The sequence below is a fragment of the Salvia splendens genome, chromosome 13 (genome assembly GCF_004379255.2).
Source record: "Salvia splendens isolate huo1 chromosome 13, SspV2, whole genome shotgun sequence".
Classification (NCBI taxonomy): domain Eukaryota; kingdom Viridiplantae; phylum Streptophyta; class Magnoliopsida; order Lamiales; family Lamiaceae; genus Salvia; species Salvia splendens.
Window position 1 is genome coordinate 34320463 of NC_056044.1, and position 12371 is coordinate 34332833.

At 39.2% G+C, this 12371-nt stretch overlaps 2 protein-coding genes across 2 annotated transcripts; both read left to right on the forward strand.

The window, feature by feature from the left end:
- The first annotated feature begins 408 nt into the window (after positions 1–408).
- LOC121762099 (aminodeoxychorismate synthase, chloroplastic-like) lies at positions 409–6377 on the forward strand. The gene is made up of 14 exons (XM_042157867.1): positions 409–541; positions 761–1187; positions 1670–1801; positions 2189–2256; positions 2382–2446; positions 2674–2740; positions 3316–3576; positions 3660–3786; positions 3889–4163; positions 4257–4336; positions 4419–4527; positions 4599–4681; positions 4885–5493; positions 5625–6377. The coding sequence occupies exons 2-14, from the start codon at positions 863–865 to the stop codon at positions 6133–6135; spliced, it is 2712 nt and encodes a 903-aa protein (XP_042013801.1). The 5' UTR covers positions 409–541; positions 761–862; the 3' UTR covers positions 6136–6377.
- Positions 6378–6938: 561 nt separating this feature from the next.
- LOC121760065 (chorismate synthase 1, chloroplastic-like) lies at positions 6939–12146 on the forward strand. The gene is made up of 13 exons (XM_042155668.1): positions 6939–7177; positions 8116–8266; positions 8543–8619; positions 8738–8796; positions 8914–8997; positions 9135–9227; positions 9679–9759; positions 10305–10436; positions 10612–10714; positions 10846–10940; positions 11030–11095; positions 11512–11596; positions 11728–12146. The coding sequence occupies exons 1-13, from the start codon at positions 7033–7035 to the stop codon at positions 11874–11876; spliced, it is 1320 nt and encodes a 439-aa protein (XP_042011602.1). The 5' UTR covers positions 6939–7032; the 3' UTR covers positions 11877–12146.
- Positions 12147–12371: the final 225 nt, after the last annotated feature.

The following is a 12371-nucleotide window of genomic DNA, read 5'->3' on the forward strand; positions in this document are numbered from 1 at the left end:
GAAATAAGGAACGATGTTAACCTTATTTAAGTTTGCTAATAAGTTATACCCCCTCCGTCCGCCATTAGGAGTCCCATTTATGGGTGACACGGATTTTAAGAAATGTGGGTGGAAAAAAGTTAGTGGAATATGAGTCTCACTTGTATATATTAGTTTTAAATGAAATGTGAGTGAAATGAGTAAGTGAAAGGTGATACCCTATTAACATTTATGGTAAAAGTGATCCGGGACTCCTATTCGAAGATAGAGGGACTCTTCCCGAACAAGTTTTTCTTTTTTTTAAAACCTGAAGACACGTGTCGTGAAATAAGTGGTTCTCGTATGACGGTTTACCAATTTACCCTTTTCTCGTTTTCTGGTAGTTTTAACTAATTCTCCAGTGGACCACACACTCATATGATATATACGCGCCGACTTTCCTTTTCGAAAAAAGGGGTGGCTGAAAACAGCCTCATCCCTCAAAATAAACACAAAAATACTTGGAAAAAAGGGGAAATAAATCGGAAAATTTTGATTCCTGGAGCTTTTACCCCGCATACAGGTATTTGTTTTTAGCTTATTGTTCATGATTTGCCCCATTTTATTTATTTATTATTTTTTCCGAAATTTGAGATCTGCTAATATTGCCTTTGTTTGTGCTCATTTGTCAGAATTCTATTTCCCATTTTTATTTTACTTATTTTGAAATTTAGTATTGACGCGTTTGTGATTTTTGATGATCTGTGGAAAAATATAAGCATTGGGATACTTTTTTTTGCAGGGTGTGTGAAGGGTTTAGCTCAGATATCTTAATTATTAAGAAAAATAATTGAATATTTGTGTTGTCGCATTGAAGAAGTGTGAAAAGATTAAATTGAGAGAAATGGGTTTTGCTTTGTTTTCGCCTTCGAAGGAGATTTCATTTTCTAGCTTAGAGAGCATTTCTCAGAACACGAACTCGAAACATGTTTTTCCCAAGACATTCAGTAGACTTGGTGAGCTGAATAGAGAGGAAAGAGGTGATGGGGTTGTGAAGAAGGGGTCCGTGTCGAGCCATTTGGTGAGGGGGCACTTGGAAGGGTCGTTTGTCGGGAAGAAACAGCTCAAAGAGCCATCAACGAAGCTGGATTTTGTGCGGACGTTGCTGATTGATAACTATGATAGCTACACGTATAATATTTATCAGGAACTATCTGTCATCAATGGATGTAAGATTTCTCTCTTGTTTGCTGTTTGTACAGTTTTTGGCTTGTTTGTTTGGTATTTCTGCAATGTGGTTGAGATGCAATTCTGTGTATACTTAGGCAATGGTAGTTTTGAACAAAATTCTATTAAATCCATAGTATATGACACCAGAAGAGGATAGGGAGAATGAGGGACTGAAGTTAGTCTTTGATATAAAGTTTTATTGTGATTTCTTGAAGGAAAATGGGGCTATTGGATTTAATTTTAGAACAAGGGAAGCCATAATTGTTTTCTGTTTTTGCATGATTCGATCAACTAGATTTTGGAATTGCTTTTACTGAGGGACTGAAGTTAGTTATTGTGTACAATTCAATGAGGTTGGTTAAAGGTCACTTTCCTAGTAGGTGGTGGATGGCAATTGCTTTTGTATATGTAAAGGTTCTCTTAAAAGCATTGGAAAGGAGTGTTCCTGACTCATACTCTCCTGTTGTTGATATTAAACCAGTGCCACCGGTGGTGGTCCGTAATGATGAATGGTCGTGGGAAGAAGTTTGCCATTACCTGTATGAGGAAAAGCTATTTGACAACATCGTGATATCTCCTGGTCCAGGTTCTCCAACCTGTGCTGCCGATATAGGTTAGACCCTAAATGTGCGTTTCAAGCACTTTTACTATTTACATTGATGATGCGACCTACTTTATTCTTTGGAGGCCTCGTTTTCCTCCAAGCATCACCTTTAAGAAGGCGAACACATTCTGTGTGAATTGTTAATCTTATTTTCAGTTAGCTGCCTTAGATTATTACTGCCTTAGATTCTTACTCCAAAAACTTATCAAATGCGAAGTTGATCAAGATTAATATTTCTCTAATATGTGTTATAATCAAGGTTAAATTTGTTCGTGATCACAACTTACAAATCATATTTTAGTTCAAACTGGTCCTGTAGTAAAAAGGGAGTTCTGCTCCAATATGAAATGATATATTGTTCAGTTTGTGTCGATTCTGAATTCTGAATTGTTGCAGGAATATGCCTCAAGCTGCTGCTTGAATGCACAGACATCCCAATTCTAGGTGTTTGCCTCGGCCATCAGGTATATTTTGTTTATCATATTGGTTTTGTACAAGTGGTTTTTACATTTCTTTTTTTACTCTTTCTAATACAATAAATTAGGCTTTTCTGATGTCAACTGAACTTTGGACATGAAAAACCGTGCAGGCTTTAGGTTACGTGCATGGTGCTCGGATCATCCATGCTCCCGAGCCTATCCATGGACGACTAAGGTATACATTTTTGTTTGGTTTTCTACTAAGAGCCATGCCTTCAAGTTCTGGCACAGTTGAAAATGTAGTTGAGGGTGTTCACGACTTTAATCAAAGAATACCGAAGTTACTATTGCACTGAGATCTTGATTCTAAAATACATGACCCCTGATCCTATCACTTGCATTGGAGAGCTAGTTTCTGAAATATTGTGACTGATTTGAATTGTTTTCTTGTGGCTTTAACAGTGACGTCGAGCATAATGCTTGCGAATTGTTCAATGGGATTCCTTCAGGACAAAATTCAGGATTTAAGGTGACTGATACGATCCCCATACCCTAGGAAATCTCAATTATTTAGATTCACCATATCTTTTCCATATCTTTGTTTTCTTATTCAATAAGTTAGGGTAGTAGTTCTAGTATTATAAATAGGATCTATTGTTATCATTTTATGCATTCAATCAATTAATGAAATATTTTCTCTCCCAAAGATAACGTGTGTTTTCCAATCCTAATTTTGGAATCCTAATTTTGGATTCCCTCCGCCGATCCTAATTGGACGCCTAATTGGACGCCTGAGTATTCTCAACGGAGTATTCTCAACCCTAGTTTAGCCGCTGCCCGACGGAGGAGTTCCGCGCGCAGCACGAAACTAGAATCACCGCCGATCCTATCTCAGGAGGCCGGAAGTTTGTCTTGATCGCCGAGCAACACGCCGCCGATCACCGTTAAGGACTTAAGTCCTTAACAATGACATTCAAATATCTTCCCTCCAAAAAAATATGAATTGGTACTTTGTGTCAGTAGTTAAAATCTTGCTCGGCTCTGTGTAACATCAATGTGACATGGTGGAAATTGTTGAACATCTAGTGTGTTGACCTGGTGCAGGTGGTGCGATACCATTCTCTCGTGATAGACCCAAGCTCACTTCCCAAAGATCTCATACCTATAGCCTGGACATCATCTCATGAAACAATTCCATTTCTTGATGGCTTTGAGGGTCAAGGTGACCTGAACACTTTAGCTAAATCTTTATCTACAAAGTTGGAGAATGGTTTGCATCGGCATCCTGCCAAATCACAGGAGTTGCGGACTAGAGATATTCTTATGGGCATTATGCACTGTAGTCGACCTCATTACGGCCTGCAGGTGAATTTTCATCCAACTCATATGTTTTTCGACTTTGGTGTTACTTATTCAACAATTAATTGGCTTTGTTTATTTGGTTCTAGTTTCATCCAGAGAGCGTTGCTACATACCATGGAAGGCAAATATTCAAGAATTTTGCGGAGATCACGAAAGACCACTGGTCCCAATTGCAATCATCCTCAGATAGCATGAGGGACTTTTATCGTTCTGGTAATCTAATTCAATAAATAAGACGAGTCTTCTGTTTTATTCGTGTAGAATGTTCAGATATGGAAATCACCATAGAAACTGGTGAAAGTGAACTTTACTTAGCGCGTATGCAGGTTTCTGCCGTAAATCAACTATTCCAAGAAGTTGCGAGAAACAAGCCTTTAATGAACGGATTTGATAACCTGAAGCATGCCGGCCTCTGCAACTTAATGAAGTCGCCACCACACTCGAGATTTGCAAAATATTTGAAGTTGAAATGGAGAAAACTCGATTGTTCTGCCAACCAAGTTGGTGGTTCTGGAAGCATATTCTCCGAGCTGTTTGGAAGCCATCGTGCAGAAAATACGTTTTGGCTGGATAGTTCCTCGACTGAGATGGTTTCCATCTTCCTCTTTTCGGTTCTTCTAATAGAAGTAGAAATGCAGTGCGTTTTCTTTAATCTCTGATGATGAACCATCTTGTCTTTGTAGAACAGAGCTCGGTTTTCGTTTATAGGGGGTAAAGGTGGACCACTGTGGAAACAAGTGACGTTTAGGCTGTCGAATAAGAGGTTAGTCTCCGACCTATTCTGGTTATAATGCTGCAGTTTTAGACGATGAATTTCACCCACGAGCTCTATCCGTGGATACCAGTTGCAGTAACACGACATCTAGTCACGGAGGCTATCTGTCAGTTGGAGATTCCGATGGCTCTGTTACAAACACTTATTTGCAGGAGGGATTTTTTGACTTTTTGAATCAGGTAAATTTCTCAAGAATGTGGTGTTTTCTTACCTTCTTCTTGTACTAAATTGTCTGTGTTTCGTGCTTAAGGAGCTCGAATCAATTTGCTATGATGCAGCCGATTTCAATGGACTGCCTTTTGATTTCTATGGTGGCTATATTGGTTACATTGGGTATGCCAGCCATCTCTACATCTGTTTGTTAAATACATCTATCAACACGACTGTTATATGTTCGATCTAAAACACGAACGCGAACGCCTTGGAGTCGTGTTTATAGATGATTTTAGCTCCATATAAGCCCGATTGTGGTGTTTAGCATGTATAAACTTGTTTCAAGTGTCTGAGGAGTGGAGAATGCATCGGCTCGAATGCAGGTACAATCTTAAAGTCGAATGCGGTGCGTCTCTGAATCGCCATGAGTCAAGCACCCCCGATGCCTGCCTTTTCTTCGCGGACAACCTTGTCGTGATAGATCATCACTGCGATGATGTTTATGTCATGTCCTTGCACGATGATAACATGGGCACGACTTCATGGATGGATGAGATCGAGCAGAAGGTGCTCGGCATGAAACCCCATCGCCCGACAAAGCCCCTCTCTGTTGCATCCGCAGATGTCTCCCCAACACAAGGATTCTCGGCTGAGAAATCGAGGCAGCAGTACATCGCAGACGTCGAGGAATGCCAGAAGTTCATCAGAGACGGCGAGAGCTATGAGTTGTGTCTCACTACGCAGATGAGGAGGAGCGTTGGCGAGCTGCATTCCCTCGCGCTTTATCTGGAGATGCGCGAGAAAAATCCGGCTCCATACGCGGCGTGGCTCAGCTTTCCCAGAGAAAACCTGTGCATCTGCTGTTCTTCGCCCGAGAGGTTCCTTCGTTTGGATAGGGACGGCGTGGTGGAGGCGAAGCCGATCAAGGGGACCGTAGCTCGCGGAGCCTCTCCGGAAGCAGACGAGCTTCTCAAGCAACGGCTGCAGTACAGGCAAGTCTGCTAAATCCAAACCACAAACTTTGCTGAATATTTATTTACTTCTATAAAATTTAATATTTACATTGAATTTTTTTGTAAGAATACACATTTTTACAACAGTCTGTTCTTACATCTCATTGCAGCGAGAAGGACCAGGCCGAAAACCTGATGATTGTGGATCTTCTGAGGAATGATTTGGGGCGCGTGTGCGAGCCTGGCTCCATGCACGTGCCTCATCTCATGGAGGTCGAGTCCTACACAACTGTCCACACGATGGTGAGCACGATACGAGGGCAGAAACGACCGGACACCAGCGCGGTCGACTGCGTCCGTGCTGCGTTCCCAGGGGGCTCGATGACAGGTGCACCGAAGTTGAGATCGATGGAGATTCTCGACTCCTTGGAAACCAGCTCCCGGGGCGTTTACTCTGGGTGCATAGGATACTTCTCTTACAACCAGACGTTCGACCTCAACATTGTCATCAGAAGCGTCGTCATCCACGAAGGCGAGGCCTCTATAGGAGCCGGAGGCGCCATCACGGCTCTGTCGAATCCAGCCGACGAGTACGAGGAAATGGTGCTAAAAACCAGAGCACCAACCAAAGCTGTTGTAGAGTATCAGAGCAGCATTCTCTCCATAGATGATGAGACATAGCCGAGTATCCATCATGTGATCCGATGACCTGTGGATCTCGGCTCTGTTTTGCCCGGTTTTCGTCCGTTTGCTTCACATATATCGTAGGAGAAATTAGTGAGACTCGAACCCGAAACCTTTGATTTTTGAAATTCACTAAATCGTTGTACTCCCGTTCCAATGGGATTTCAACAGTATAATTTGTTATAGTTGGAAATTTGTCAATTGACTTCGGTTTTAACTATAACCCTTCAATTTCATTATGTTCATCTTCATTTTTTTTAAAAAAATTCTCTTCTTTCCCTATTAAAATATTTAACAATTTTTTTTCTTTATTTTAACACTCAATAATTATATCTATAGTAATTTTTAGTACTAGGAAAGAGGGAACAGTTTTTATTTTAGTAGCATGTGCATTTGATGAAAAACTGAACTATTCCAAAAAGGTGGATTCTTCAAATAAGTTAGTTTAAAACAATTACGGAGTATGGAACTAGAGAAATGATTTCAATTGGACAAGTTTTTGAAAAAAGTTGGTAGTATTCTTTAAATAAACGTATTTGAATTAAAAACTATTGACTTGGCCAATATTGAAATTATAAAACCACTTTTAAAACTTGGAATTAGGTTCTTTATTTTCGAATTTTATTTAATAAAAAAAAGAAGACAAAATGGTTGAAATGGATGGGTAGGTAGTGGTGCCGAACGGCCCGAACCCATCTTGTGAGCCCACTCACACCAAACTATTTTTCTCACACCAACTACCAAGATTAAACCATCTACTCTCTCTCCACGTGTGTGTATATATATGCACACAATTTTATAATTGCTGAGACACCGAGATTTCCTCTCTATCTGCACTCACCAAACCAGAGAGAGAATCGCACCAACCTCCAATTCGAGGCGATCGTCGGATTAATGGCGTCGAGCCTCACCAAACACTTCCTCGGAGCTCAATCGTCCTCCGATGGACTCGCTCGCCTTGGATCTCTCCAGTCGCAGCCGTTGCCGCCGTCGCGCAGCCTCCAGCTGCCTGCGCGCCGATCCAGCGTCAAACGCCTCGGTGCGGATCTACCGATTTTTCGCTTTGTTCTAGTTTGAGTTGCGAAATTGATGTTGTTTTTGGTAAAATCGGGGGTGATTATAGCTGGTGGATTTTATTTGAATGTTGTTGTTTGTGGTTGGTGTTTGATTGCGTGTTTTTGTGTGCTTCCTTTTGTGCTGGTGAAATACGAATCGAAATGAAATGTGAAGCGTTGTGTTCGAAATGGAGAATTGTTGCATTTTTATCAGTAGATTTTAGCTGTTGTTCCGGTTTTGATTTTACTTCGTTGTTTGTGTAATTAGGATATAGGTAGATTATTAGCATGAGGTTTTTGAGATGTTTTGTGCCTTCTATTACAACATGCCTCGCTTAGGTGGAGTGTGCGACTTCATGTTATGGTTATTTTGAATCCGATTAGTGTCATTTAGATCGAACTACCTAGAGCACACTGATTAGTAGGGGGTACGAGAAAGTAATTAGTTCTGTTTCCTTACCAACTTTTGATGATAGTGTATAGAGAGATCCATGATGGAGATGAAGTTTATATTTATGTGTGTATAAAAAGGATCTGGTGAGAATGACTGTTATAGGAGTGAAATGAGAACTACTATCAGCTCTTTATCACAAATATTGACGGTTGATGCTACTCCTTACTGGACTAATGCAGCACCTGAGTTTGTTAGTCCAGCACCTGAGTTTGAATCCTATTAGGATCGGAAAATTTATTTTTATTTGTAAATTTATTATTCGTTGTTTCTGAGTTTGAATCCTATAAGGACCAGGAATTTTATTTTAATTCGTTTATTTATTATTTGTTGTTTTTATGTGCTTCTTCGTTGATTTTATATACATGTTCGTCATTCTCATTTCTCACAAAAATTCAAGTTCTTACTAGCTCCGTACCCTATATGAGGTCATTAAGAATACTAAAATACTTGCATGTTTGTTTTGAACAGAGATACAGGCTGCGGGAAGTACATACGGAACCTATTTCCGTGTAACAACATTTGGCGAATCTCATGGTGGAGGTGTAGGCTGTGTAATTGATGGATGCCCTCCTAGACTTCCCCTCTCAGAAGCTGATATGCAAGTAGATCTTGACAGAAGGTGCTTGCAAAGCTACTATGTTGTTCTCTCTTGTATTGTTTAATAGCTTCATATATCTGAAATTATACATGGATGAAACCTGCTATCTTTTTATGAGAGGGAGTGTTGGTTAATGACTTAATGTAGACTGATTTCTATCACAAGATTTACGAAGTGGTAATGAGATTCGGGAGAAGTAGCTTTCTGTTGAAGTTGTCAGTCGTTTCTGAAAGAATTAGTTAGTTGTCAGTCATCAGTGCATTAGTTGATTTTGAATGTATGAGTTATTTCTTTTAGGAGGCCAGGCCAGAGTAGAATAACCACCCCAAGAAAGGAGACCGACACATGCAAAATTGCTTCAGGGACTGCTGATGGTCAGTCAAACCTTTTTCCAGTTTGAATGGACTATTTTGCTTGTCTTGCACCTTCGCACCAATTGGTGGCCCTTTTGATTTTCATAATGTGGGCTTTTTTGTGTCGTCTTTATTCCAGGATTCACAACAGGATCTCCAATTAAGGTAGAAGTGCCCAATACTGATCAAAGAGGAAATGTAAGTGCCTTATTCTCCTTCTCTACTTCTGTCAGGGAGCTTTCTCAAGAATTATTATAACAGAGGCATGCAAGCTATATGTTGCTTAGTTATATTTTGTTGTGGAATACTTTCCAGGACTACACTGAAATGTCACAAGCCTATAGGCCATCTCACGCGGATGCAACTTATGATTTCAAATATGGTGTTAGATCCGTTCAGGTACTATCATGTTACTTTAACTGCTATATACAGTCCTTTCACATGCCATACAATCTGTTACTATTATGATGAAAAGTTGGGACATCTTTCGTCAAGATCAAACTATTGATTTATGTTATTTTGTTTCTGAAACCCAGGGTGGTGGCAGATCTTCTGCAAGAGAAACAATCGGAAGAGTTGCTGCCGGAGTTGTCGCCAAGAAAATTCTAAAGCTATATGCAGGGACTGAAGTAAGTTATTGTATGTTTTTGGATGGTAATGATCATACTAAAAGGTTCCACTATCGTATTTGAGCCAAATTTCTGTTTAAAGTGCCACAAATTCTTTTAGCTTTTAGTATCATTGGACATTCCTTCCAGTTCACTAGAACTTTGATTTTGTTCTTCTTTATAAATAGATTCTTTGGCTGCACCTGATATTACTACCAGGTCTGTTATACATAATAACAAATCTTTAGCTGCTCCCTTTAATTAATGAAAATTTTAGCTAAAGATAAGAAAACACAATTTATGGGTCTTAGAGGTCAAGGTGAAGAAACCTGCTTCGTGTTTACTTTTATTTTATCTTCTTTGTCGAAGTGAACAGGAACATCTTATCCTAAATAATGATAATGTGGAAAGTGCTCACCCTGCTACGGGGTTTGTTATTCAATTAGTTTATATCCTCATGCTTGTGTTGCAGATTATTGCTTATGTTTCACAAGTGCACAAGGTTATCCTTCCTGAAGGTCTGGTTGATCATGAGACTGTGGCCCTTGATCAGGTGAACATAACATCTATCCATGTTTTCTTCTGCATATTATCATTGGTAATGCGTTTGTTGGTAATAGTTGCTACTGAGTACTGATACTGTTGTAAAACTTGCTGATCATTGCGCAATATCTATGTGATGTTTACATAGGTAATGCATGTGATACATATATCAATGACCAATTCAGCAATTCCTTGACCGTTTTTTTTCCTTTTGTTTCTATCATACTCAGAAACAAAATATACTAAGACTGCGTGCAAGACCTAAAAATACACCCAACACAAGGTTGGCTGATCCATATGAATATGATTGTCGTGGGTTAGGATAGACTGGTCAAATTGCTGCCTGAGTAGTGAGTATATCTTAGCTCTTGTTTGCACACTGATCTACATACTTAATCCATATAATACTTAGTAAATATGAATGATCTCCTTTTTTCTGTTGGTTTTTTATTTTCTCATACCATATCCTTTGACAAGTTTCGTCTTTTCTATTTTATGCAGCACCCATCTGGCTTGTTAGTTTTTAATTTTCTCTATTAATTATACTTTTTCCAGATAGAGAGCAACATTGTAAGGTGTCCAGATCCCGAATATGCAGAAAAGATGATTGCTGCTATTGATGCTGTCAGGGTGAGAGGTGATTCTGTTGGAGGCGTTGTCACTTGCATTGTTCGGAATGTCCCAAGGGTAAACCCACCTGTTCTATGCCTGCCCTTCTCCCTCTAGCTCCCTTCACCCCCACCTTTGGCTCTTTTAATTAATACACTTACAAAATTATGTTTAGTTAAGTTTACTATTCAGGAAAATCCTGAAAAATAATAAATAAATGAATAATATAAGCAACTATTTTGTGTATTTGTAGGGGCTTGGTTCTCCAGTCTTTGATAAGCTTGAGGCGGAGTTGGCTAAAGCTGCTTTGTCATTGCCTGCAACAAAGGGATTTGAGTTTGGCAGTGGATTCGCAGGTATAAAAGCCCTCCAATTCTTCTTTACCTATCATATTAGGCTAACAGTTTACATAGAACTTCTTTCAAGCTATTGTTCTTAGCTACATCTGTTTTCGCTCTAATTTCATTTCAACTTAAAACTTAACCAGGTACATTCATGACCGGTAGTGAGCATAATGATGAATTTTACATGGATAAGGATGGTCGAATTAGGACAAAAACAAACCGATCTGGTGGGATTCAGGTAATTAATTTTAATTTTGAGAGACAGGTCTGCTTTTTCATTCATCGTTTCGAATATGTCTTTATTTATGATCCAATATCCATTTTCAGGGTGGAATATCAAATGGAGAAATCATCAACATGAGAATCGGCTTCAAACCAACATCGACAATCTCAGTATGTTCTCTCTCTCTTTTCTTGTCCCTTGACTTCAGGGCATTCATTAATATGTCCACTTATCGTTGTGTTCAGCTTTGTTTTGGATTTACAGCATCCAGGCAGTTTATATCTGACCCTTGATAATTTTTTCATCTAAGGTTCAAAACTGAAATTAAAAATCTTAAAAGTACAAGTTCATCTCATAGGGGGTTTAAGGATGATGTCAAGATGAGTGTTTTATGATCCAACTCTAATGGAAGTTCTTTTGCAAATCCTTTTCCAAATCACTGCTTTCAGTCACTTCCTTTGCGCCTTTTCCTTTACATCTCTTCTAAGGTTCTTGTGCCTTGGAGAGTTCAAATCGTCTCATGGATGTTGTGTAATTTGTTCAAATGGAATGTAAAATTTATCAAACTTGTCATATTTCTGTGCAGAGGAAGCAAAATACTGTAACTAGAGACAAGCACGACACAGAGCTCATAGCACGAGGTCGTCATGACCCTTGTGTTGTTCCAAGAGGTATGCCACTGAGTTATGGATGTTTCTGTCAGATTGCCCTTAACATCTGTCGATTATTTATCCTCTTTTAAATGTTTACGCACCATGTAACTTAATATGCCACTTATGTGCACCTCATGGTTACCATGCAGCCGTTCCAATGGTGGAAGCAGCCGTAGCCATGGTGCTCGTTGATCAACTGATGGCACAGTATGCACAGTGTAATCTGTTCCCAATAAACCCAGCATTACAGGAACCCCTCGAACAGCCCCATGATGCACAGGCAAAGCTTAACCTATAATGGTGCCTCGTTGTCTGGTATGAGTCTATTCATATTTGATCGCGTTGTTTATCATTTGCCATTCGGACAAGTGACTGAAGGCAAACTATCTGCTGCGTTTTTGCTCGATGTTGTATGCTTATTTTTTGTTTATTCTGATAACATTGTGTATGTACTTTCTATGTAGTTGGAATGTTTCCGAAAATATCTATTGCTAGTTTTGGAGACGAATAATATGTAAAAGAATTTTCGAGTTTGAACTATACAAAAATCGTGTACTTTTACTGTTTAGTTTTCAGTTTGTTTTTTTGTCATTGAAAGTGATTCTTATTCTCTCGTTGAAAAAAAGAGTTTGTAATGTGATGATTCCATGCTATTAGATTTAATTTTTTGAAATTTCATTCATTTATAATCTCTTGCTTGACATATTTAAATTATACATCCCGGAACAAGAAATATTTGTAATTCAGGACTGCTTTTTGAAATATTATACCGATATCAGCATCATCTATGAAC

What these genes read in the sequence shown, in the direction of transcription:
- LOC121760065 (XM_042155668.1), top strand. Translation starts at nt 7,033, where the DNA reads ATGGCGTCGAGCCTCACCAAACACTTCCTCGGAGCTCAATCGTCCTCC. An exon ending in GTTTGGCAGTGGATTCGCAG is followed by an intron (nt 10,715 to 10,845) that starts GTATAAAAGCCC and finishes AAACTTAACCAG; the next exon opens with GTACATTCATGACCGGTAGT. An exon ending in ACCGATCTGGTGGGATTCAG is followed by an intron (nt 10,941 to 11,029) that starts GTAATTAATTTT and finishes ATCCATTTTCAG; the next exon opens with GGTGGAATATCAAATGGAGA.
- LOC121762099 (XM_042157867.1), top strand. Translation starts at nt 863, where the DNA reads ATGGGTTTTGCTTTGTTTTCGCCTTCGAAGGAGATTTCATTTTCTAGC. An exon ending in GACAAAATTCAGGATTTAAG is followed by an intron (nt 2,741 to 3,315) that starts GTGACTGATACG and finishes GACCTGGTGCAG; the next exon opens with GTGGTGCGATACCATTCTCT. An exon ending in GACCTCATTACGGCCTGCAG is followed by an intron (nt 3,577 to 3,659) that starts GTGAATTTTCAT and finishes ATTTGGTTCTAG; the next exon opens with TTTCATCCAGAGAGCGTTGC.